This window comes from Canis lupus, chromosome 29, assembly GCF_003254725.2.
Source record: "Canis lupus dingo isolate Sandy chromosome 29, ASM325472v2, whole genome shotgun sequence".
Lineage (NCBI taxonomy): Eukaryota > Metazoa > Chordata > Mammalia > Carnivora > Canidae > Canis > Canis lupus.
In genome coordinates, this window is record NC_064271.1 from 9,205,456 (window position 1) to 9,232,062 (window position 26,607).

General features: G+C 39.1%; 1 protein-coding gene across 9 annotated transcripts in view; it reads left to right on the forward strand.

Moving 5' to 3' along the window:
- Positions 1-21,688, forward strand: part of FAM110B (family with sequence similarity 110 member B) — a 180,837-nt gene extending 159,149 nt beyond the window's left edge. For all 9 annotated transcript variants that reach the window (XM_049103728.1, XM_049103722.1, XM_049103723.1 and 6 more), the window contains 2 exons: positions 7,488-7,571; positions 8,924-21,688. In XM_049103728.1, coding sequence (XP_048959685.1) covers positions 12,925-15,369 — 2,445 coding nt within the window. In that variant the 5' untranslated portion in view covers positions 7,488-7,571; positions 8,924-12,924 and the 3' untranslated portion in view covers positions 15,370-21,688. The remainder of the gene's footprint in view (positions 1-7,487; positions 7,572-8,923) is intronic.
- The last annotated feature ends 4,919 nt before the right edge of the window (positions 21,689-26,607 follow it).

Consider the following 26,607-nt stretch of genomic DNA (forward strand, 5'->3'; position numbering starts at 1 on the left):
TGGGCTTCAGATTTCACCATGTTACCACCAACAGAGCAATAATTGATTCAGGCAAGAATCATCAATGCATGCCAAAATTTCTAGATACATGTTTGATGAGGAACAAGAATATTTACATAACCTCAGAGAATCTCCCCAGAAATGATTAATTAGAAAGTAAAAACAGTCTACTTACAATAGAGAAACCCAGTGGATACCACCTTAACCAATGGATCCCAGTCAACATCACCAACACTGGGGCCAACCAAAGTCATGTAATTCCTGGAATGATGCACCAAAAAGAGCATCACCTCTGTGGAGTCCCTATGAAGTAGGATTGGAATGCAGAAGAGCAGAAAGTCTTTTCCTTGGTTCTTACGAGCAACCCTGGTGATTATAGTAATAACCCATCCTATAATATAAACAAAGAAGCCCCTGCAGTGGAATTAGATGACTTGGCCAACAATTGCCTAGAAGGTATCAGAGTCCTGCTTTTAATCAGGACTTCCAGCTCCAGCCTGTCTTCCCTCCATGTCCTGCTGCCTTTCCCAGGGCCTCAAATCCACAAGAAACATAAGTGGTTCCATCAATGGGAGGGAGCTTTGTGGGAGGACATGGAAAGGGAATCTGTCAGCTGTGAGTCCAGTCCCGCCACAGCCACCATTCATGGGAACATGAGGGAGGGATACTCGGCATCCCTGCTTCCTTTTCTGTGAAAGATGGTTCCCGTATCATCTATGATTCCAAGAAGTGGATCTTTCCGTCTAGACTTTTGATACATAGACTTGGCAACCATTCATTTGCAGTATGATTTGGAAACTTGCTATGCCTTTTAAGAGAAGTAATTTCCTTCAGAGTCAGATGTTTTGACACAATGACTACAATATCTTAGATTTGAGACTGGAATAAAGAAAGGAGAAATCATACACAGTTAGGAAAATCTTTCCAGGTGTAATAGAAAATGAAGCAAAATTTCCAGCAGCCCCAACAACAGGTCAAAACCATCCATCCATCCGTCCAACCATCCATTCACTTGTTCATTCATTCATTCATTCATCAATCATTTGTTTGAACCATAATTCCCAAAGCCACATCTCTATCAAACAAATCTTCATTATATAAAACCTCTCTAGAGGTTAGAAACCTAAGTCTTCATTGGCTTAACTCAAGCACAGAAACACACTGCCCCCACTATGAAAAGGAAGGTGTTTTCACTTATATGTCTTCTTCAGGGATATTTAATGAGAACTAGTATGTGCAAGGCATGATGCTTTGGGATACCAATGAAGGTTTCATGTAGAATGTTAATTAGGGGGATAAAAAATGAATAGACTGTGCATGTGGAGATGGGAAGAAAGAGCCCTACAAGGAAACATGAGGGGTGAGAAGCATGGGTCCTGTACCGAGAGCTCTTGGCGCCATTTAGTTCAGCGGCCTGCAGGGTGTGTTGTGTGTATAGGGAGAGGACAATAGGTAAAAAGGGTAGATTTATGGTTAATGAATCTGAAATCTGTCTTGTAGCCCTTTAGGATTTTGTCAGGATGATTTTTTTTTTTTTTTTTTTTTAGCAGAAGTTCAATGCGGAGGTGTTTGTTTGTTTGTTTGTTTGTTTGTTTAAATGATGTTGGCTGAAGGAACCTTGGAATATTTGTAATGTCCTGGGAGTAGCTAACAGGCAGCAGCTAGGTAAGAGGTGGAGCCCAGACCAGGGCCCCAGAAATGATGCCTCTGATTTCAATGGATACTTGAAGTACAGTGAGTTGAGAGACTCTCATGGTCTCTTTTGCTGTTCGGATTTTTTAATTCTCTCTGTAGATATCATGCAGTGAAAAATAAATACACCTTCTCATCCACTAGATGAGGTTGGTTTCCCTCACCTCTGGGGAACCTTGTCACTTTCCTGGACACACCCTTGGTTATCTCCAAAACCTTCCCTACACCTCCCACCCACTTACACTCCTCCTGTCTTGCACAGTGATGAAGCTCTAGAAATGGGGGTAGAAGATGGGAGGAGGAATAGCAGGAGAGTACCCCCTGAATTATCAGATCTGGATGGGTCAAGGATCACACCCCACCAATAGGTCGAAAAGGCGTAGGGGGTGGTGGTGAGAGAGAGAGAGAGATTGGGGTATTGGAGAGTAAAGGCACATCCAGTCTGATGGGGAAGGCTCCCTTGCCCCTGGAAGTAGGAAGCACAAAAGGGGGGTGACCCTGCTGCACAACCCTCCGCTAGCTCCTGGAGGTTGGGGGGATCCAAAATGCTGTGCCACCTTCCCCCCACAGATAAGAGCTGCTCCAGTGCAGATCAGTCGGGCCACAAGAGCAGCAAATGAGATGCAGAAGAGAGGGATTTAGGTTACAGGTTTCAGACACCTGTTCGGGGCCTGAGGCTCTTCATTCTTCGGGAGCCTTGGATCTCACCCCTGCCTAAATTATGCAGAAAGAGTCAATGCTAAAGTCACAGCTGGAAAGATCCACCCAGGTTATGCAATAGGCTACTTGAAAATCCAGAAGTAGACAGGAGGGAAAGAAACGGCCCATAAATACTTGATGCTCTGGCACTTGCTCTTGTCTGGGTTCTCAGCAAATGTTATTGACGGTTCTGGGCGCCTCTGAGAAAATATTTGCACAATTCTGGCAGAGGCCAAGCTCTTTTCCTGGTGGTGATAGTCCCTTGCTGGAAAGGTGTCAGAGCCTGCAGCACTCTCAGAAACCCCTGAACTGAATTCTTCGGAGTCATTTGCCCTCCACTCATGCACCCGCCTCTGCAGCAGCTTCTGCTGTGTCTTCATAGGAAAACCAGGCTGTGGAGAAGAAGCAGGGATGCATTACCTGAGAGAGACCGCTGACAAAATAAATGATGGTTTTGCCCCTTGGCTCTAAGTATCTGGAAGGATCGCAGAAAGGGCGCACCTGCTTATCCACATACTTTACTCCAAAAGGATTTTCCATCAGATTATATAATGAGCAAGCTCACAAACTGTACAGCATCACCGTTCCACAGGGGGTGCCGGGGAACCGGTGCCGGTCTACAGAATGATTGCTGCTGCTTCACAGAGAGATCAGTACAGAAATAATGAGTAAATGTTTAGAAACTTCTTTGGCAATTTGACATGGCCATGACACTCAAGCATATAACCAAGGGATCCGTCTCGCTGAGCAGAGTAGAGACAAAACACACTGGTCTGTGACAGATTGGAAGTGAAAACAACAAACAAAAGCCAAAGTGATCCACCACTGAGGCTAGTTTTAACAGCAACACTATGGCCAGTACACTGGGGAGAGGACTGGATTTTGGTTTACCATGAACATGCATTGAGTGCCAACCATGTGCCAGCAGTGGGGAAGGAGGCATCAAGATTGTCCTTGGGGGTGCACAGGCAATTGGCAAAGCAGATGGGCCCACGGACCCATGTAACCTGATGGGACAGACACTAGACTGAGAGCTTACAGTAATTTCCTCCCGGGCACCGCCAAAGCAAGGATGCTTTTCCTGGTTATTTGGGATGCTGGGTATTGATGACGCTAGTGTCCATTTACTGAGCATTTACACTATGCTGGCGACTACATTGAAAACTGTACATGCATCATCTGTTTAATCCCCACCAGAGGACTCTGCGGTGGCTACCTTACTGTCACTTTCAGTTTGTAGATGTGCAAATTGGGGCCCAGAGAGGATACAAAATCTTGCACAAGATCATAGACTTCATAAATGGAAAAACTAAAATTCTACAGATCGCCTGACTTCAGGATCCAAATTCTTTTGGTTTTTAAAAGATTTTATTCATTTATATGAGAGAGAGAGAGTGCACAAGCCAAGGGAAAGGGTAGAGGGAGAGGGAGAAGCAGACTCTTCCCTGAGTGAGAAGCCAGATGCAGGGCTCAATCTCAGGACCCTGAGATCATCCTGAGCCAAAGTCAGATGTTTCTCTGACTGAGCTTCCCAGGAGCCCCCAGGATCCAAATTCTTAACCCCTACCTATGTTGCCTTTAATGATCACATTGTACTTGCCTGCTTAGTGACAGACTCTGCGCTTCTAGAAGGCATTGCTTCTTTAGCAGCTTTCAAATGCTTGGTACATAGTAGGTGCTTGGGATAGCAGACATTCATTCCCTCCCTCCCCAACCAGACTCCAAGAAAGATGCATACGCCCCACATCATCGGTGGTGAATGTGGCCAGGTGACTTTTTTTGCTAACAGAATAGCAACTTTGACCTTCAAAAGTGCCAGCTTTGACCACAAGAGCATCACATTTCCACTTGCCCCTCTTGTGCTTCTGCCTATGCCATTAGAAGATCCTTGGGGATCCGGTGGTCTAGATAGAAAATAAAGAATGAATGGAGCAGACCTGGGCCTATTTCACAGAACCAAACTCGGCAAAGCCAGCTTCCATCAGGCAACACCCATCTAAGATGACAAAGAAATGCCTGATGTTGTATGTCAAGTAATAAATGCTTGATGTTGTATGTATGAGGGTTTGTAATCATGATTGTTCATTTTGTAGCAGAACCTGACTACCAAAAGGTGCAAGAACATCTGTAGAATAATATATCTATTGAATAATATATCTGGCTCCATGGGGGGCATAGAAAAAGGTATTGACTCACTGGAAGAGGGAAAGAAAGGAGTCCTCCTAGAGGAGCTCCTCCTTAAGTAGTTATTTATGCACACTCTTCTGTATGCAGATCCCTAGTGCTGTGACGAGCACCCAGCACTGGGTGGAGAATTAACATAAATTAGATGAATGAATACCAAAAATAAAATTAGATTAATATAAAATGATATCTGTGATCTAAAAAACAGATGTTTTTATCTAAGAGATTAAAGTTATGAATACTAAAATTTACAACTTAGAGGCAGAGTGTCCCTCAAATTGATAATAATTCAGTGTCTCCAGTCTACAGATTGGTCCTTCAGGCCTGTGCATCCCTCAATAGCACATAGAGCCAAGGCCAAAAATGCAGCCCTTTCTTTCTCTCTCAAAATGTGGGTGTTCACTCAGTACCTGCATCTGTCCTTTGCTGCCTGGGCTCAGAGCAGAGGTGATGGAATGCCATGAGATCGACAGTTGGCCAATCTGAAAGAAAGCCAGACGTATCAACAAACGTCTGAGAGAGGCTGCACTCAAAAGATTCTGGCCAGATTTGTGCAGATGCAAGAAGTGTTTTTTTGTTTTTTTTTTTTTTTAAGATTTTATTTATTTATTCATGAGAGACACAGACAGAGAGGCAGAGACACAGGCAGAGGGAGAAGTAGGCTCCCTGTGGGGAACCTGATGCAGGACTCCATCCCAGGACCCTGGGATCACAACCTGAGCCCAAGGCAGATGCTCAACCACCTAGGCACCCAGGCACCCCTAGGTGCAAGAGTAAACCTCTTGTTTAAACAAACATCCAAACTTTTGTCTGCTTATCAAGACTACATCTCTGAACCTGTCACGCACAGAAAGACTGAAAGCAAGAGAATAAAAAAGACTGAGTGAGCTCATGAATAAAAATTACATTTAACTATGAATGCCCCCTTGCCCCTAGTGGCTTCCCACTAGAAGGAGGATACAGAGTGTTTTGAACAGATCAGCCAAAACCATCAGCATATGTAGGTTACATCTAAGACAAAGTCAACAGCATGTGGTATGTGCTTAACAGACACAACCCAAACAACAAAATGCAGTAGGTTTGTGTGTTGTAGCACATCTAGAGGTAGAAATGTTTTTTTCCTGAAGAACATATTTCTATTTGATCTCCATGAATATTTGATGTATATATATATTCCTGGGCTTCCAATTTGTCTGCTGCTTGAGCAGATGGCTAATAGTATAAAATTTGGAGCTTATTAAAATATCTGAATCCCAGGCCCTTTGGTTTATTTTGAATACCAAATTGAGTATTTGAATGTTTTAAATTAAAGCGCATAATTCTTACCACCTTGATTAGAGTTTTAGCTTCTGTACTCAGATTAACTAATGAAATCACAAATCATGGAGAGTTAAAAAAAAATAATAAGGCATGATAGAGCCTCTTTAAAAGTTAATTTGTTCCTCAAGATGGAGAAAACAAAACATTTCATGCCAACCCTTTCTACCCAGATTATTTATTTAACACACATTATAAAGGCATCTTATTTTCTTCTATGCCACTTATGTGCACTCTCACTATGTCACTCATCAGTCAAAACGTTCTTATCTTATTGTGCATTAAACCAAGTTTGTCTCCTAGTTCTGAAAATCCCTGGACATGCCCAAGTCTCATTGGCTTTACCTCCTTTCATCAGGGTTTTATTATTCTCTTCTTTCTTCTACCCTAACCAATCCACTCCTGGCTGTAGCTTCCCAAATCATTAGGCAAAGATATGGCAATTAATTAATATGCTGTGATACTTGGTGACTCTTTGAGTGGGGCAGCAAGAAGGAAGAAGCCCAGTGTCTTGCTGTGCTGGGGAGCAGTAAAGCTGTGTCCTGCTGCCTTCCGTTCCCTCCCAGCAACAGTCTTGGGCACCTTCTCCCACTCCCCAAGGACTCAGTCCCTACAGAGCTGATCCCCCATGTACAGCTTCAGATGTCCCCTCTTGTGTGGTCAGGGCTATCTGCCCTTAATCCTCATGTGGAATCCCTGAAGCTAAAAGTCCCACCAAGGAATGCAAGCTGGTGCAGCCACTCTGGAAAACAGTATGGAGAGTCCTCAAAAAGTTGAGAATAGAGCTACCCTACGACCCAGCAATTGCACTACTAGGTATGTATCCTAAAGATGCAAATATAGTGATCCAAAGGGGCACCTGCACTCCAATGTTTATAGCAGAAATGTCCACAGTAGCCAAACTATGGAAAGAGCCCAGATGTCCATCAACAGATGAATGGATAAAGAAGATATATATACAATAGAATAGTACTCAGCCATCAAAAAAAAAAAAAAAAAAAAAAAAAAGAAACCGAAATCTTGCCATTTGCAATGACATGAATGGAACTAGAGGGTATTATACTAAGTGAAATAAGTCAATAAGAGAAAGACAATTACATATGAGCTCACTCATATGTGAAATTTAAGAAACAAAGCAGGATTATAGGGGAAGGGAGGAAAAATAAAACGATGAAATCAGAGAGGGAGACAAACCATAAGAGACCCTAATTCATAGGAAGCAAACTGAGGGTCACTGGAGGGGAAGGGGTGGGGATGGGGTAACTGGGTGACCTGCATTAAGAAGGGCACATGATGTAATGAGCACTGGGTATTATATAAGGCTGATGAATCACTGACCTCTACCTCTGAAACCAAGAATACATTATATGTTAATTAATGGAATTTAAATACAAATAAAAGTAAATAAAATTCCCACCAAACAAACAAGCCCCCTTCCCTGGGTTGACCCATATCGTCCTCCAGCTACCCTGCCTCATTTCTCTCTATCTGCTCAAAGCTGAACTTTTCAGAAGATTTGCCCACAATCTCTGGTTCTGCTTTCTCCCGTCCCATTCACTTCTTAACTCACTGCCACCAACCTCCAATGCTTTCAGGTCACTGAAACTCCCCTTGTCGGGGTCCCCTGTGATCTCCATGTTTCCAGATGAAGCAGGCATTCCCAGCTCACCTGGCTCTTGGTAAGTTTGCAGCAGCAATGGGCACATTCACTTGTTTCCTCCTTGGGTCGCCTTCCCCTCCTGGCATTTCATGGCTCCACCCTCTCCTGCTTTCCCTCTTGCTTTGCTTGCCACTCTTTCTGATTCCTTTGCTCTCTTTTGCCAAAACTTAAAAAATGGTAGTGTGCTTCAGAGCTTTCTTTGGAGCCCATTTTTCTACTCTGCTTTATTTTTTCTGTATTGTCATTCAGTCTCATCAATATCCTGATGACACAGATTGGTATCTTTAGCTCCAGCATCTCACCTGAGTTACAGACTTTAAGACCCTTTCTCTGCTTGTTATCCGACCCCTGTAACTTAAAGCCCAAAATGAGATACACAACAACGAAAGACTACCTAGTCATTGATTTTACTTCTTGACTTCTCTCCTCAAGTTCAAGTCATTACACTACCCCCACTTCGGATCACTAAGTCAGTCCTGTTGGCTTTATTGTCATAATGTGTCCCCAGTTTCTTTACTTCTTTTCACCCCCACCACGATATACCACCTTTGTCTAAGACATTACTGTATGTCACCAAGAACATAGCGTCAGACCAATGGTTCTCAACGTGTGGTCCCTGGACTGGCAGCATCAGTATCATCTCAGAAATGGCTAGAAATACAAATTCTGAAATACTGAATCAGAAATTTGGGGGGAGCAGCCCAGATACCTGTGTTTTAATAAGTCCTCCTTGGGATTCTAGTACAATCACATGTCATGGCACATCCTTCATCCTACTTCAATGCTCCTATCACATTGGCCTTCTCTGTTCCTTAAGTGAAACCCATGTCTACTTCAGTGCCTCACATTGACTGTTCATTATTCCTGGAATGCTGTTCCTAAATCTCCCCAATCTGCCTTTTTCCTATTGGTTAGATTTCAGCTGAAGTGTAAACTCTACAAAGAATCTCTCCTAACCTTCCTATCTACTCACCTGATCACCTTCTATTGAACAATTCTTTTATTTTGCCTATAACACTTATCACTACTTAAAACCATATTATCTATCATCTTACCTGGATATTGTTTGTCTTTCCCAATAGAATTTAAGCTTCCGGATAACAATGACCTTATCTCATTCATTACTCTATCACCAATGCCTAGAACTGTGCCGGACACATCCACATTTGTTGAATGAGTAAAGATCTGTGTTCTAGAGCTATCTCTTCCTTGAACTTGTTGTGTGACCTTGAGTTAGTAACATTTTGAGTCCAGAATATCTCGTCCTGTATAAGTGAAGATGTTGGAGTAGCTAATTTCTAAACTCCTGTAAATTTCTATATTTTGTTAAAATCTATAAATGTAAACCCTCTTTCTGCCTCATGTTTTTAGAATCATTAAAGGCATTTCAAATAATATTTCTATACATGGTAAAGGAGATCAGAAAAGATGTATTAAGAAGAAGAGAAGAAAATGACAAAAAAGGATATAACAGAAAGTGAGAGATGATGAGAAGAAAAAGAAAAAGAAGACGAAAAGAAAAGGAAGAAGAGAGAGAAGAACCTTCTATGGTCTCACAAACCAGAAATAATTACTATTTGAATTTTTGTATATTCCACTCAATATTTTTGCCATGGGAATTTCCTTTCCCCATCCTTAAAAATGGAATTATATTATACTCTTGTTTGTAAATTCCCAATCACTCTTAATATTTTATAATAATCTTTTTATATGTGTTAGTTAAGATTCTTATTTACAATCAACAAAACTTGACTCTGGCTGAAATTAACAGAAAAGGAACTTAGTGAAAGGATATTGAGTAGCTCATCTAGAGGGCTAGAGATTCAGGGCTCAAGCTTACCAGGGAAACAGCACTCAAAATGATACTACAAGATTGGAAACTAGGAATACAGCTGTTGCCACCCATGAAATCCATCACCAGAATGATTTTTTTGCATCACCAACTTTCATTTCAATACAAGACTGGCAAAGGCTTATGTTATGTGCACACATCTTAGCAGCAAGAGAGGCAGGAAAATAAATATCTGGCCTTTTCAGCTTCTATAGGTGAAGCCAAGTTTGACTCCATAAAATAGGGAATTTGCCCCAGTGCAATTCCTCATAGATGCTACATGGCCTGAAAAGAAGACAAATTTCCACTTCAAATCACCTCTTGAAACAGACACAAGACATAAATCCCCCCACACACACACACACAGTGCAATTGTAATGCAACATATAACTTCTCACAACTGAAAATATGCTCACCACTTCCCCAAAAGTGATTAGTCCAACTTCTTTATTTTTTTAAAGATTTATTTATTTATTTACGATAGACAGAGAGAGAGACAGAGACAGAGGCAGAGACACAGGAGGAGGGAGAAGCAGGTTCCATGCAGGAAGCCTGATGTGGGACTCGATCCCGGGACTCCAGGATCACGCCCTGAGCCAAAGGCAGGCGCCAAACCGCTGAGCCACCCAGGGATCCCCAGTCCAACTTCTTTAATTACTACAGTCATCATGATCCAAAATGCCAAAATTATGTCCATCCTTTCCTTAGCTCTATCATAATTCTTTCTTTTTTATTCTGTAGCCTATGGACTACAGGGTACAGTCAACAACCACTAACACACACATACAGATAAAAGAGTAGTAATTAATAAATATATGCATCAAAATAGAAGGAATAAAATGCAATTACATGCCACAGTCCTTGTTTCTGCAGCTAGTCCCCAGGCTTTATTTGATAATTATGTCTTGCCTCTTCCTCTAACCAGTCTCTTTACCTTCAGCCAGCATTTTATGGAATGATGAAAATTTTTGTTTCTAAAGACTGTGTTCCCTTGGTAGTACTTTTTTTATAGGCTTATTTTAGTTTTTCATGTACCAGTTCATTCCCTAACTACTTCTGTAGTTTATTAGCAACTTGATTTTCCCTAGAGTTAATCACCCCACTAAACTATAACCTGACTTTCTTACCTGTTTTTCCAACTAATGAAATGCCTGAAATAGCCAGGTAACAATCTTAGCATGACCAGCTACATAATTTGCAGAACCACTTGTGAAATGAAATGTGGGTCCCTTGTTAAAAAGTAATAAGGATTTCAAGATGGCAACATCAGAGCACTAAACCAAGCATGGGGTGCTTCTAAGCATGGGACACTGTGGTACTACAGTGACCACATGGCCATGGGCTAGCCCTGAATTTCATATTTTAACTCAATGGAACAAGTATTGTGTCCTATAGTATACTGTATTTCTTTTTTTTTTTTTTTAGTAGACTGTATTTCATTGCTGCATCAATACATATTTCATTCCACATGTTCATCTTCCAATGTGCTATTAGCACTCCTCCACTGAGAAGTGAGGCCTATGTCCCCTCCCCTTAAACTTGGAAAAATCCTTGTAATATTCTTGACCAACATAATGCTTCTCTCTCCTTTCCTCCCTCACTCCCTCTCCCTCCACCTTCTTCCTTTCTTCACTCTCTCTCTTTCCATGTACTCTGGGAACTTTGAGCCACCCTGAAGTTGCCATGCTGGGGAGCTCATATGAAGAGATTATGTAGTGAGGCACTCAGTGAGCCCAGCTATTCTGGCCCCCAGCTGTTCAAGTCTTCCTAGTCCAGGAACTAGACTAAATGAAGAAGCCTCGGACCCCAGTCCCAGCTACCATCTTAGTACAACCTCATGAGAAATCTCAAACCTGAATCATTCAGTCAAATATCAAATTTTTGATCCAAAGGAATCATGATAGATAATAAATGATGATTACCATTTTAAGCCATTAAATGCTGGAGTGAATTTTTTTTCTAAGGCAGTAGATAACTAATCCATATCCCTTGAGCAATAACCTCCAGCCGGCAAGTCCAAGTCTTAGGTACAGGAAGCAAAAAATTATGTAAGAGGGTCATTAAGTATAATAGTGAGAAGTACACTCATCCTTACATCCAATGGTTTCTGGATGATTGTGTTCTACTTATAGAGAGAACAGCACCATATACGGAGGTGGGTTCAGACCTAGTACTTAATTGTAAAGGGTAGCACCACAAGGGTGGTTTCCCAGTTAAATCTATAGTTGAAATCAGTAAGTAGAATGGCCATATAATTTATCACCTAAAGGCCATTTGGAGAGCAAAAGGGGGCACTTTAAATAATTATTCTAGAACTACAAGGCATAAATCAAGGCCATCCTAGGCACAGCAAGATGTGTGGTCACTCTATCAATAATACACTTCTGAGTCATGGGATATATAGACTGGAAGACATATATGTGACTGGAAGTCACATGAAAATTAATAATCATCTTACATCTACTGAAGTACAGTAAATTCCTTGGCCAAAAACAATGTTGTCAGGGATACCATGATAGAAAATAAAGTCTTATATTTTATATTGTTATTTGCATGAGAAAATAGTAAAATAAAGAAGGAAAGAAAGAAAGAAAGAAGAAAGAAAGAAAGAAAGAAAGAAAGAGAAAGAAAGAAAGAAAGAAGAAAGAAAGAAAGAAAGAAAGAAAGAAAGAAAGAAAGAAAGAGAGAGAAAGAAAAGAAAGAAAGAGAGAGAGAGAAAGAGAGAGAGAGAGAGAGAGAAAGAAAGTCTTCAGCAAATCAATGATAAATGGTTTGGACATGAAAGTAACTTCAAATATAGAATACCTGTGTATATTCCACTCGTGACAAATTGCTGCTCCTCCATGAAATGCATACCTATCTGTTGCCAGGTGACTGCCTAGTCCACCCAAGATGTGTCACTCTATTGAGACTCACAGTGGTCACTGCTACTGTAGTTGAGCAGCCAGATGGCCATAGTAGATGTTCAGTAAATGGTAGCTGGTAATTACAAGTCTGTGTTTCAGTATTTGGTAGACGTGCTCTGATTTTCCTTTTTTTTTTTTTTCTAAAGATGCTTCACTTCTTGAACATGTATTATTTTAGTTGAATTTCAGAATTCTGTTGCAGTTTCCAAAAATCTCTCAAGGGATTCTGATTGGAATTCTGTTACATTTATAGATTAATTTGGGATTTAATGAAGGCTATAGAGGGAAAGTTGCATTCTGAGACCTGTAAAGTAGTAAAGGTATACTTAAAACGATTTCCCACTGCCTACTTAATACCTGGCACATAATACCTCATAACAGGTTCTATTGTGAGCCCTTTAAAACGACTGCTTTCAAATATTTCCTGGAAGAAAACAAAATCAAGTTTTCCCAAATGATTATTGAGATACGTACATGGTAATAATTCAAGTAGAATGTGTAATAACAATCTGCAGTTCCTTAGAAAACATCAGTTAGATATTTTGATGTTGGCTTCATCCAATGGTAATCAGACATATGGTCCTTAGTGTGACTTATATAAGTGATCATTTCAAAATGTATTTCTTATATTTTAAATGAGCAGCTCTTCTGGTGTGTCAGCTGTATTGGTAGGAGCTAGAATTCCATTTCCTTTTTATAAAAGATTTTTATTTTTAAGTAATATCTATACCATTGTGGGACTCAAACCTACAACCCTGAGATCAAGAGTCACATGCTGGAGTTGGTTCTTTGAAACAATTAATAAGATAGATAAGCCATTAGCCAGCCTTATTAAAAAGAAGAGAGAAAAGACTCAAATTAATAAAATCATGTATGAGAAAGGAGAGATCATCACCAACATCAAGGAAATACAAAAGATTTTAAAAACATATTATGAGCAGCTATACACCAAAAAATTAGGCAATCTAGAAGAAATGGATGCATTTCTGGAAAACCACAAACTACCAAAACTGGAACAGGAAGAAATAGAAAACCTGAACAGGCCAATAACTAGGGAGGAAATTGAAGCAGTCATCAAAAACCTCCCAAGACACAAAAGTCCAGGGCCAGATGGCTTCCCAGGGGAATTCTATCAAACGTTTAAAGAAGAAACCATACCTATTCTACTAAAGCTGTTCAGAAAGATAGAAAGGCATGGAATACTTCCAAACTTGTTCTATGAGGCTAGCATCACCTTAATTCCAAAACCAGACAAAGACCCCACCCAAAAGGAGAATTATAGACCAATATCCCTGATGAACATGGATGCAAAAATTCTCAACAAGATACTAACCAACAGGATCCAACAGTACATTAAGAAGATTATTCACCATGACCAAGTGGGATTTATCCCTGGGATGCAAGGCTCGTTCAACACTAGCAAAGCAATCAATGTGATTGATCATATCAGCAAGAGAAAAAACAAGAACCATATGATACTCTCAATAGATACAGAGAAAGCATTTGACAAAATACAGCATCCATTCCTGATCAAAACTCTTCAGAGTGTAGGGATAGAGGGAACATTCCTCAACATCTTAAAAGCCATCTACGAAAAGCCCACAGCAAATATCATTCTCAATGGGGAAGCACTGGGAACCTTTCCCCTAAGATCAGGAACAAGACAGGGATGTCCACTCTCACCCATTGCTATGCTAAAAGTCTTAGCCTCAGCAATCAGGCAACAAAAAGAAATAAAAGGCATTCAAATTGGCAAAGAAGAAGTCAAACTCTCCCTCTTCGCCAATGACATGATACTGTACATAGAAAACCCAAAAGACTCCCCCTCAAGATTGCTAGAACTCATACAGCAATTCAGCAGTGTGACAGGATACAAAATCAATGCCCAGAAGTCAGTGGCATTTCTATACACTAACAATGAGACTGAAGAAAGAATTAAGGAGTCAATCCCATTTACAACTGCACCCAAAAGCATGAGATACCTAGGAATAAACCTAACCAAAGAGGTAAAGGCTCTATACCCTAAGAACTACAGAACACTTCTGAAGGAAACTGAGGAAGACACAAAGAGATGGAAAAATATTCCATGCTCATGGATTGGCAGAATTAATATTGTGAAAATGTCTATGCTACCCAGGGCAATTTACACGTTTAATGCAATCCCTATCAAAATACCATGGACTTTCTTCAGAGAGTTGGAACAAATCATCTTAAGATTTGTGTGGAATCAGAAAAGACCCAAAATAGCCAGGGGAATATTAAAAAAGACAACCATAGCTGGGGGCATCACAATGCCAGATTTCAGGTTGTACTACAAAGCTGTGGTCATCAAGACAGTGTGGTACTGGCACAAAAACAGACACACAGATCAATGGAACAGAATAGAGAATCCAGAAGTGGATCCTCAACTTTATAGTCAACTAATATTCGACAAAGGAGGAAAGACTATCCACTGGAAAAAGCACAGTCTCTTCAATAAATGGTGCTGGGAAAATTGGACATTCACATGCAGAAGAATGAAACTAGACCACTCTCTTTCACCATACACAAAGATAAACTCAAAATGGATGAAAGATCTACATGTGAGACAAGATTCCATCAAAATCCTAGAGGAGAACACAGGCAACACCCTTTTTGAACTCGGCCACAGTAACTTCTTGCAAGATACATCCATGAAGGCAAGAGAAACAAAAGCAAAAATGAACTATTGGGACTTCATCAAGATAAGAAGCTTCTGGACAGCAAAAGAAACAGTCAACAAAACTAAAAGACAACCTACAGAATGGGAGAAGATATTTGCAAATGACCTATCAGATAAAGGGCTAGTATCCAGGATCTATAAAGAACTTATTAAACTCAATAGCAAAGAAACAAACAATCCAATCATGAAATGGGCCAAAGACATGAAGAGAAATCTCACAGAGGAAGACATAGACATGGCCAACACGCACATGAGAAAACGCTCCGCATCACTTGCCATCAGGGAAATACAAATCAAAACCACAATGAGATACCACCTCACACCAGTGAGAATGGGGAAAATTAACAAGGCAGGAAACCACAAATGTTGGAGAGGATGAGGAGAAAGGGTAACCCTCTTGCACTGTTGGTGGGAATGTGAACTGGTGCAGCCACTCTGGAAAACTGTGTGGAGGTTCCTTAAAGAGTTAAAAATGGATCTGCCCTACAACCCAGCAATTGCACTGCTGGGGATTTACCCCAAAGATATAGATGCAGTAAAACGCCGGGACACCTGCACCCCGATGTTTCTAGCAGCAATGTCCACAATAGCCAAACTGTGGAAGGAGCCTCGGTGTCCATTGACAGATGAATGAAGATGTGGTCTATGTATACAATGGAATATTCCTCAGCCATTAGAAACTGCAAATACCCACCATTTGCTTCGACATGGATGGAACTGGAAGGCATTATGCTGAGTGAAATAAGTCAATCGGAGAAGGACAAACATTATATGGTCCCATTCATTTGGGGAATATAAAAAATAGTGGAAGGGAATAAAGGGAAAGGAGAAAAAATGAGTGGGAAATATCAGAAAGGGAGACAGAACATGAGAGACTCCTAACTCTGGGAAACGAACAAGGGGTTGTGGAAAGGGAGGTGGACAGGGTTGGGAGGGGTGAAAGTGACAGGGTGACGAGCACTGAGGGGGGCATTTGATGGGATGAGCACTGGGTGTTATGCTATATGTTGGCAAATTGAACTCCAATTAAAAAAAAAAAGAGTCACATGCTCTACCAACTGAACCAGCCAGGCATCCTCTGTTTCTTTCTTTTTTTTTTTTTTAAGATTTTATTTATTTATTCATGAGAGACACAGAGAGAGAGAGAAGCAGAGACACAGGGCAGAGTGAGAAGCTGGCTCCCCACAAGGAGCCAGATGGGGGACTCGATCCCAGACCCTGGGATAACACCCTGAGCCAAGGACAGGCGCTCAACCTCTGAGCCACCCAAGTGTCCTGTCACCCTCTGTTTCTAACTAAATAATTATTATGCATTAGTTTCTTGCTTGGCAAAAGAAATAAGATCTAAAGAAAAGATTATTACCATTTAGTTTTTGAGAGTGGCAGAAAACTACATATGGTAGTAGATGAGAAACATTAAAAAGCTTTTATTTTTTTTTAAGATTTTATTTATTTATTCATGACAGACACAGAGAGAGAGAGAGAGAGGCAGAGACACAGGCAGAGGGGGAAGCAGGCTCCATTCAGGGAGCCCGACATGGGACTCGATCCCGGGTCCCCAGGATCACACCCAAGGCTGAAGGTGGCGCTAAACCACTGGGCCACCAGGGCTGTCCATTAAAAAGTTTTTAATTTAAATTCAATTAATTAACATATAATGTATTATTAGTTTCAGAGGTAGAGGTCAGTGATTCATCAGTCTTCTATAAGACACAGCGCTCATTACATCATGTGCTCTCCTTAATGCCCATCACCCACTACCCCATTGCCCAACACCCCTGTTTTCCAGTTACCCTCAGTTTGTTTCCTAGAGTTAAGAGTCTTTTATGATTTATTTCCCTCTCTGATTTCATCTTGTTTTATTTTTTTTCTTCCCCAACTATCCTCTGTTTTGTTTCTTAAGTTCCATATATGAGTGAGCTCATATGATAATTGTCTTTGTCTGATTGACTTATTCCCGCTTAGCATAATAACCTCTAGTTCAAGAAACATTTTTAAAAAGTTCTTAAAAACCATTAATTGATTAAATATATTTACAGTGATATGAAGATTCTGCTTTGCTTTTCTATTCTCTTGAGACAACTTTACAAATTATTTGGTGAGGTTACAAATCTTGTTAATTGTATTAGCATCTAACATAATTAACCTTAAAGTGCATTTTTAAAAAATTTAAAGTGCATTTTTGTGGCATTCCAATGTTAGGAATTACTGATGCTAAACTAATCTAAGAAGTGGGTAAAGATATATGAGATTTGCCATAAAATATTTGGCTTTATGGGAAGAAAAATTTACTATATAGAACTTTATCCTTGTGATTTCTAAAACTTCTAGTTAGAAATGATTTTCTTGCACTTCAACTGGAAGGAGATAATAACCTCAGAATAAAAGTCATACAAAAGAGGTTTAAGATTAGTTATGGAGACATCCAGGTAGAAAAGGGGAAAAAAACCTGTAAGATTCCTTACTACTCACTTAACCCAAGACTCATATTAGAGCACACTATTCCCTTTCCATTAAATTTTTATTGAAGTACATCATATATAGAGCCCACAATTCTTAATTGATGAATTTAATATGTGTATATACCATGAATTAGTCCCTCCTCCAGATCAAATGACAAGATATCCCTGAAGGCTCCCTCCAGGGTCTTCCAGCCAATACTCCCCCAGCCAAAGGTAACTGCTATTCTACTTCTATCACTATAGATTACTTTGCCTGCTCTTGAACTTCGTGTCAACAGAACCACTTATAAATGTAGTATGTACATTTTGTTTCCAACTTCCTTCACTCAACACTCAACTTTGTGAGATTCATCCGTATTGTTGCATGTGGCATCCATTCCATGTTCATTTCTGCATGAATAAAAATTGAACAATAAAAACTTTGAGTTTTTGTTGAGTAAAAATTGAAACTAAAAACTTTGAGTTTAGAGAAGAGCAAAGAAATAACTAAAATTTGGTTAGTTAACCATTGGTCTGCAACTACATTTAATCTCCAAATGAGAACCACCAAGATTACCTTCTTACTCTTTATACCTCTCACATCCCAGAATGATCAGCCATGGACCCCAGGGGATCTCAAAATTGAAAGCACCCATAGGCTGGGTGGATAAGAATAAGGAAGAAGACACCTGAAGGCATTCATCCTACGGGGTCAGGGCAATGAAATAATTTACAGAGTAGTTTTTTTTTTTTTCAGAGTAGTTATTAAATGAGTATCTTGAGTATTTTCTTGAATCAAAGAGAATAATTCTCATTCTGGTGAAAATGTAACAGGTTGGAGTATTAAAGTGAATGGGCAATGACACCAAATTAAAAATGAGGAAGATTTAATCCCCAAGAGAACATGGAATAACATGGAAGGCAATTATACTATCTCCGTCTCTGGGAAGTTTGGGGAAAAAAAATAGGAAATCAGCATTTCCAATAAGTACATGAAAATATTCAACTTTACGTGACAATAAAGTAGAATTGATCTTGAGCTGCCCAAGTCCACTAAGATGCACATTTTTTTCAATAAATACCATTCAGTGCTATAAATGCATTTTCTCTTATGATTTTTCTTAACATTTTCTTTTCTCTAGCTTACTCCATTTTCAGAATGCAGTACTAGTACATATAGCAGACAAAATATGTGTTAATGGACTATGTTATCAGTAAGGCTTCTGGTCAGCAATGGTGGTCAGCAGTGATCTGCCAATATCAGTGCTGGCCAGAACATGAGGAATGAGCACTCCAAAATACAGCTTGTGGGGTATATGTCAGTATACCATTTCTGGAAAGCTGTTTGTCAGTATGAATTCACTACACTCTACCAGTAATTTCATATCTAGGAATTTCTTTTCAGGAAATAGAGATACAAAATATTTATCACAATACTATTCTTATAATATTTTCTGAAATTTAAAAACATCCAGTAATAAATTTTTAAGATTTTATTTATTTATTCATGAGAGACACAGAGAGAGGCAGAAACATAGGCAGAGGGAGAGTCAGGCTCCCTATGGGGAGCTCAATGTGGGGCTTGATCCCAGGACCCTGAGATCACGACTGGAGCCAAAGGCAGATGCTTAACCCACTGAGCTACCCAGATGCCCTTAAGACTTATTTTTAAAGGAATATTAAATGGCATGAGCAAATACTCCTGAATGATGCCAGGTGAAGAAGAAAAGCATATGACTATACCTAGCAGCTGTCATAAACTGTTCTCTGACCTACACAATGCTTTTGAAAAGTTAAGATTTATGGGGTGCCTGGGTGGCTCAGTCAGTTAAGCATCGGACTCTTGGTTTTGGCTCTCATGGGTTGTGAGATTGAGCCCCAGGTCAGGCTCCACACTCAGTGTGGAATCTGTTTGAGATTTTCACTCTTTCCTTCTGCTCCCCCACCCCCAATCAAATGCTCTTTCTCTCTCTCAAGTAAATGAATATATCTCAAAAAAAAAAATTTTTTTTTAACTTAACGTTTCCAGGGACCTTGATGGTTTAACTTTCTGCAGAATGTCATGTAAGTCTCCTATATTGATGACATTGTGCTAAAGGAACACGGTACCCAGGAAGGGACACATTCTCTGGGTTGTCCTAGTAAGTGAGAGAGTGCAAAAAAATAGGAGATTAATCTTACAGATATAGAGTGACCTGCTGCATTGTAAAGCTTTAAGGGGCCAAATGGTCTGGGCAAGCCAGGTCAACCCGTCTATGATAAAAGACAAGATATTGCATCTTGTACTTGTATTGCTTGGATTTGTAGGCAACAAATACCATGCTTGGGACCACCACTAACTCTAACCATTTGTTAAAGGACTCAGAAGACTACCTGTTTTGAGGGGAGCCCAAGGCAACAGAAACCTCTGCTGCAGGTCTATGCCCTGCCATTCATGCTTTCTGGCCTAGCAGACCCAACAGTGCTAGAGCACCCTTTCTGTGGCAGTCCCTAACTAAAGAATGGGAGCTCAGATCCCTAGAGATCTGGAGTGAGTTCTCGCTTCTGCAGCAGGAAACTGAACTGCATCTCCCATGTGCTACTGGGCCCTACTAGAGATTGAGCAGTTGACAATGGGATATTAATTGACAGTATAATCAGCCTGGTACCATGGGCTGGGATCTGTCACAAGGTAGAGTAGGACTGAGAGCAATTTGCTGTGCTATGGAAATGGTACACAGCAGGGGATCATATCAGAGCCCATAGATACAGCATAAGTAAGATACATCAGTCTGCCACTTCCTTTAGCTCATACCTGTGGCCTCAAAGGATGTTGATAAAGAGGAAAAACCTGGAGTTCCTCCTGAATTAACTCAATATGTATTTGTGTGAGCTGAAAATGGATTCATGCTTCATTAGAGCCAGTTTTGACAAATGGCAACATTCATACAACCCACATTTCTATCAGGACAAGTCATTTACTTTTAAGGAGTGATTTGTATACAGACTTTCTCAAAGGCAGAAACATAAACTATTCTCTCAAAACTATGTTTTACAGGAAAATGACATCATTCTGTAATTACAGTACCAATCTTAAATTAACTGTGACTTTACCTATTATAGTCAGGTTATTTAGCTAGAATTAATGATTAAAACTCACCATTAAGCTAGTAAACAATTGCTAGACTTCTAAGGCCAGTTTTAAATGAACTGCCAAAATACTTTATATCATATATAGGTTTGTATGGGCAGTGAATAAATATATCATTTTTAAATTCTTGGTCATTTACTGTATTTCTCAGGATAATATTTTATATTCATAATATTAGACACAAATCCATTATTTATCTCTATCATCTATCTTCTATCTATCTATCATCTATCTATCTATTGATCAATCTATCTGTTATCTATATTTTGTATTCTGATACCTTTTCGTTCTGCTGGGGAATAACCTTTGGGTTACATTAGTGTTTGTCATAAATCAGAGATGTCCTGATTCAGGTACTCATAAAGTTTTAGTGACAGTTTGCTTGTATTCAGTAACAGAAGGAATAGAATAGACTTTCAAATGGATTCTTTGGTACTAGCGGCTGTTCTAAACATATCTAATTTGAATTTTTCATTTACACAGCTGGTTTTATTTGCTCTGAGGTATTATTGCAAAAAGGATAGAAGCAGCACATGTGTTATACTAAGCTCAAGGCTCATTTAAACATTTTATCTTCCAAATCCTGAACTACAATTGACCCCTTCAAAGTTTAGATTTATACTTACTCTTGGAATTATTAAAATCCCTATTTTTATAAAAGAAGTCACAGAAAAAATATTGGGAATAAAATCTGTCTCTCAAAGTCTACTAAGTAATTATAAATGGAACTAAAATTGTTGATTTAATTTTTCTTAGGTAACTCCAAAGGGTATGATTTAACTATACAAATAAAGTAATTCTATATTCGCTATTATTTCATTTGTGTAAAATATTATTTGTTTCTACTTCTTTATTATCAAAGCTCCTGATTCCAAAATGTCAGACACTAAAGGCCTCTTGAATTTTGTACTATCTTCAAATATTAGAAGACTTACCTACAAATATTAACTTTATGTTTTGGTGATGACTTTTTTTATGGAATCTATTATAAAGCTACTAGAGAAAGAAATGTAGTGGTGAAACCATAAAAAATACATATAATACATCATGTGGAGTATTTTATATTCATCTTAAGACTAAAAGCTACCATAGACTGGGATATTCTGAATAAAATAAATCATCTTAAATCATCTCTTTGGGAGTCATTTTTTTAAATCTAGTTTCACTTTAGGAGGATGAAATGCATTATTTGTGAAAACTCTGGTTTCCCCCCACCAAAGTTACAATTGATTACCTATGGAAACAGAAACATGCCTTTAGCAAACCTTAGCAGTGAACGCTGTGATTTGCATCACATTAAATTCTTCCTGCAATAATCAGTCCTTTTACTTAGTGATTTATCACATCTTTGAAAGATAGGCTGGGGACAGTTAAGGAGGAAGATGATTGGTGTCTCAGTAATGGCAGGACCAAGGGTATGAAGGCAGATGCTCATGGAACAATACTGAGAAGAGTGTGTGCCCTTGTCTATGACAAGACCCTTGGCTTAAGAGCCCAGATGATCAGACATGGTGGACAGAGAATGTGCCAAGGCATGAAGGCTCTTGGATGCAGAGAAAGAAGGGCTTTGCTTTTTTAGATAGGCCTGGTTTAGGAAGGGTACTATAACCTGTGCTTATTAGTTCTTTCATTTAACAAATAACGCTGAGTTTTTAAAATGTGCCAGGTGCATTCTAAATGATGGCAACACAAAGAGACCTTTGGATGGGTCCTTTTCCTCAAAAATTCCATACAGTCTCCAGCGAAAGTGTATAGGATTAATTGGAGAAACAAAATAATGAGGGCTGTTAGAAAACATTTTCAGCAGCCCAGGAGAGAAAACCTAAACTAAGTTGGTGACAGTTGGGTTGGGTTCAGGATAAAAAATTTAAAAATCTATGGAAAGTTGATAGAAGTTGATGAATCATTTTATATAGAAAAGAAGAAGACTTTTTTTTTTAAAGATATCAATAATTTGGTGATTAGAGATATCGATAACACATACAGCACCCTGCAAGCGTAGGTTTTCGCAGCAGAATTTGGGTTAAGATTGGGATAAACTAATTTTTGAGGTCTTTTGAGATGATCTAGTTGGGTCAGTAGTTAGAACAAGAAACCATAGTTGGGTTAGAGAAAGAGTGACCATATAATTTATCATCCAAACCAAGATTCCTTTGAAAGTGCACTGAACACTCTTAATATGTACACCAGGACAGTTAAGTGTAAATTGGAACTACCACAGGCAATCCAGAATGGATGGTGACAATTGGTTATAACCATTCACATCATTGCAAAAGTTGGCTTTGTAGGATAGTATAAAATTGTTAATTCTATCCCATGGAATATGTCATTAGATTGTGGTTTGGGAGATGTTGCCAGATTATATCCTGGGAAGTTTTCGAAAGCTGTATATTTCTTTAGAAATCCATTTTGTAGTAACCATTTTGCCACAGAAAAAAAATCAAATAGAGGAGACAGTATGTAAATTACAGTGCTTCTGTAATCTCTGTTTTCAAGGCCATGTCCAGGGTTGGAAGGGGTGCTTTCCTGTCTGAGCAGTTAGGGCAGCACTGTGGATTGTGGCCTATATGAAATGGAGTGATTGGAAAAGCATGGTGACCAGACATGCTCTTCATAGGACAAGAACAACCTCAGAGGAGGAAATGTGAAAATGAAGTCAGGGATCAATGATAATGTGTTTGCTCACAGGAAACGTTTATTTCCCCATTGTATCTCATTCACTGAAAATGTGTGTTGGAAGATGCCTTAAACGTGTGAAGGGGATGGTAATTGAAATGAGATGTCTAGAAAGTACTCATCTAGATGCTAACTGAAGGCCTTCTAAATTTTCATCTTCTAAAAGTTAAAAAAAAAAAATTTTAGGAAAAGTATTACTTAGTTCTGAAAGTCTTACTGTCATTTGCTGAAACCAGCTCAAACTAAATTACAAGAATCCATTGTTAAATTTTAAGGAATTTTTCAAGCCAGTTGTTAAATAGAGCCATTATTAAAATTTGCATTATATATTATACAAAATTATGTTAAATTATTATATAAAAAGTTGTAAACACTTGAAACTCAATAGTTTCTAATTGTTTTATTGCATTGTACTCTATGCTCTTGAGGGTTTTTGCTTCTTTTTGTACCTTTTTGGTAGAAATACTATGTAGAGGTGGCTATCTGTACATCTCTCCCCAGTGATGTAACATCAAATTGGTAGCTTGAAATCGGTCATGATGGGCATATTACCCAGAATATAGGTAAACATTATAAATCAGGACAACACTCCAACCCTTTGTCTCAAGAACTGGTTGTTCAATATTTATATAGATAGTATCTATTACTTCAACTATATATTTTATGATAAGAATTAAGGGGTTTGCATGTAATATTACCTGCAATACAAACCAATGACCAGTGTTAATTGCAAATTATAGTACAGATTGTTAAATGCTTTATAGGACTCCTTTTTAGAAGTAAACTCTCAAGAGTGACAGCACCGTATTAGCACTCATTACAAAAAAAGCAACTGTTTGAGGGAACCTGGGTGGCTCAGTGGCTTAAGCATCTGCCTTTGGCTCAGGTCATGATCCCAGGGCCCTGGGATCAAGCTCCATTTGGCTTCCTACTCAGCAGGAAGAAATATTCTTCTCCCTCTGCACCTCGCCTCCCTGCTTATGCTCTTTCTCAAATTAATTAATTAATTAATAAAACCTTAAAAAAAAAAAAAGCAAGTTTAGGAGCCGCCTGACCATTCACTTTAACTGAAACATTTTGTAAATATTTCTCTGAAACCTTTGCACTCTGGTAACCATATATTCACCACAAAACCCAGAGTCGTAAGTAGCTTGGGCCCTGCTGTGTGTTAGAAAATATAGGTTTTATTCTGTACCCCTGGATTATAGGCAACAAATCTCAATTTTCTGAGAACTGGCTTCTTCCCAACTCATAGACTGACTGGACCCTTTTGACATTCTATGTATTATTTTTACATTTGTATTTACTGCTTTATCACTTTGATGATTTTTTTCTTGATAAAAATATGCTAACAGAGAAAGCTTGCTTATAAAGCCTAAAGTAATTTCATTTTAACCACAATAGTTTTGCCATGACATGTTCATGTGCCAGAGTTAAATAAAGTTATTATTTAATTTTTCTAACCAATGAATCTAGGTCAGATTTAAAGAGCAGCGGCCCCAGTAACGTGCCTGCCGGGGGGGGGGGGGGGGGGGGGGGGGGGCCCCCCCCCCAAAGAGAGCAAAGCCAAGACTATCTGCATTTGCTAATGGAATTTCAAGGAGTTGCTAATCAGCTGATTTTTATTTTAACTTTACAGTAGCTCCTTTTATTTGTTGCTTTTGTGTGCTGGTGTAGATTTCATTGAGACTCTTTTATCAGATTGGATAACCTAACAACTGAAAAGTTTGATTTAATTTCTCTTCCTTCTGCCTGTTATAAGAGGCTTACAAAAAACTAGCATGCATAAGAGGTGCATTTTAATTAATCACAAAATAGGCTTATAGCATATCACATTCAGTAGATCAAGAGGAAAAGCAATTTACATGAGGCACCTAAGATGTAGTATTATTTAAGAAAAAGATGCACTGTAACATAATACATTAAGTACAGCCATTATTTAGAGTTGGTACGCTCCATCCTTCCCTAGATTTATGGACTTAAATAGGAAGACATGATTCTAATGACTCTTCCTAAACATTGTGTTAACTGGGCACTTTCAAGGAGCTACCCATGTGAAGAGATCTGCATATGAGACTCCAGAAAGTCTTACTGTGCCATTTAATTTAACCCTTAGCTACAGCTAATGACTGCAACATTCATGGTGAATTGGGCAAAGTTTGAAGCTCCTCTTAGCTTTCACAAGGCTTGCTGAAAGGATCTTATAGAAGAGCATGGTAAAAAAAAAAAAAAAAAAGAAAGAAAAGAAAAGAAAAGAAAGAAAAGAAAAGAAAGAAAAAAAGAACAATTTGAACATAAACAATGCCTGAAACTTTATCTCTTCTTCCAAAAATATTTTCAGCATTAGAGCTAAAAAGTATTTGGCTATATTTTAAGCAACAAAGTTACTAACTAATTGCATAGTGACATGCTCAGTGCAAGCCCGGAGTGGAGAATTCTTTTCTGAGGTAGTGCATTCTCCAAAGATATTTCTATAATAGATAAATCTTATGGGTATATACTCTCTTTAATAGATAAATAGGTGATAGACAGGAAATAGAGATAGACACAGGTATATGAAAGTGTACGACCAATCCCATTTCTCTTCTTCCTTCACTCTGTGCATATTCCATATGGGATCCAGAAACACAGGGTCTGTCAATCTCTTCTTTCCCTGCTCACTGAATAAATGTCCAATATGCAATAAAAGTATGTAACCTAAGCCTCCGTCCTCTCCATTTTAAAATTTCAGCTCCACACTAACCACACACCATATGACCACCTACCTCAGTTAAAGGAAGTATTTGATTAAAGAATTCATGGACGTCTTACTAGGAGCCCGGGCCAGCCTTGGGCACCAATTGACAGTTTCTCTCTTTCCCCTGTAACTCTCCCAGGAGTGTCACTGCTTTACACATTGTTTTGATAAAAGCCTCCTAGAAGAAGCATCTTAAATACAAAGCATATGGAGGCACTTGGCAATGCCCCCCAACTGAGAGAGAGCTGTTGTCAGTAAATCAAGCTCCTTCTATTGTGAAGTCCATTTTATGTTACTAAGGGAAGAATAACGCTGAAACATTAGTCATCTAGAATATGTTTTTCAACTCAGAAAGCAACAAAATGTATCTCTGAGGAAAATTAATCTGAGGCTATCTCTGCAATTGAAACAGGAGGTTTCTGAGTCTAGAAATTTGGTTTCAGAATCATTTTTACATAAATAGATTTATGTCCACATTTTCAGGGAAATGTAAGTAGCACTGTTTCATAGGTCATCTAGCTAAAAATGGTGGTGATGGTGGGGAGGTTGGTTGGGTGAGAACAGTTGAGGAAAATTATAAGAAGATAATTCTTCAGGGGTGCCTGGATGGCTCGGTCGGTTAAGCTTCCAACC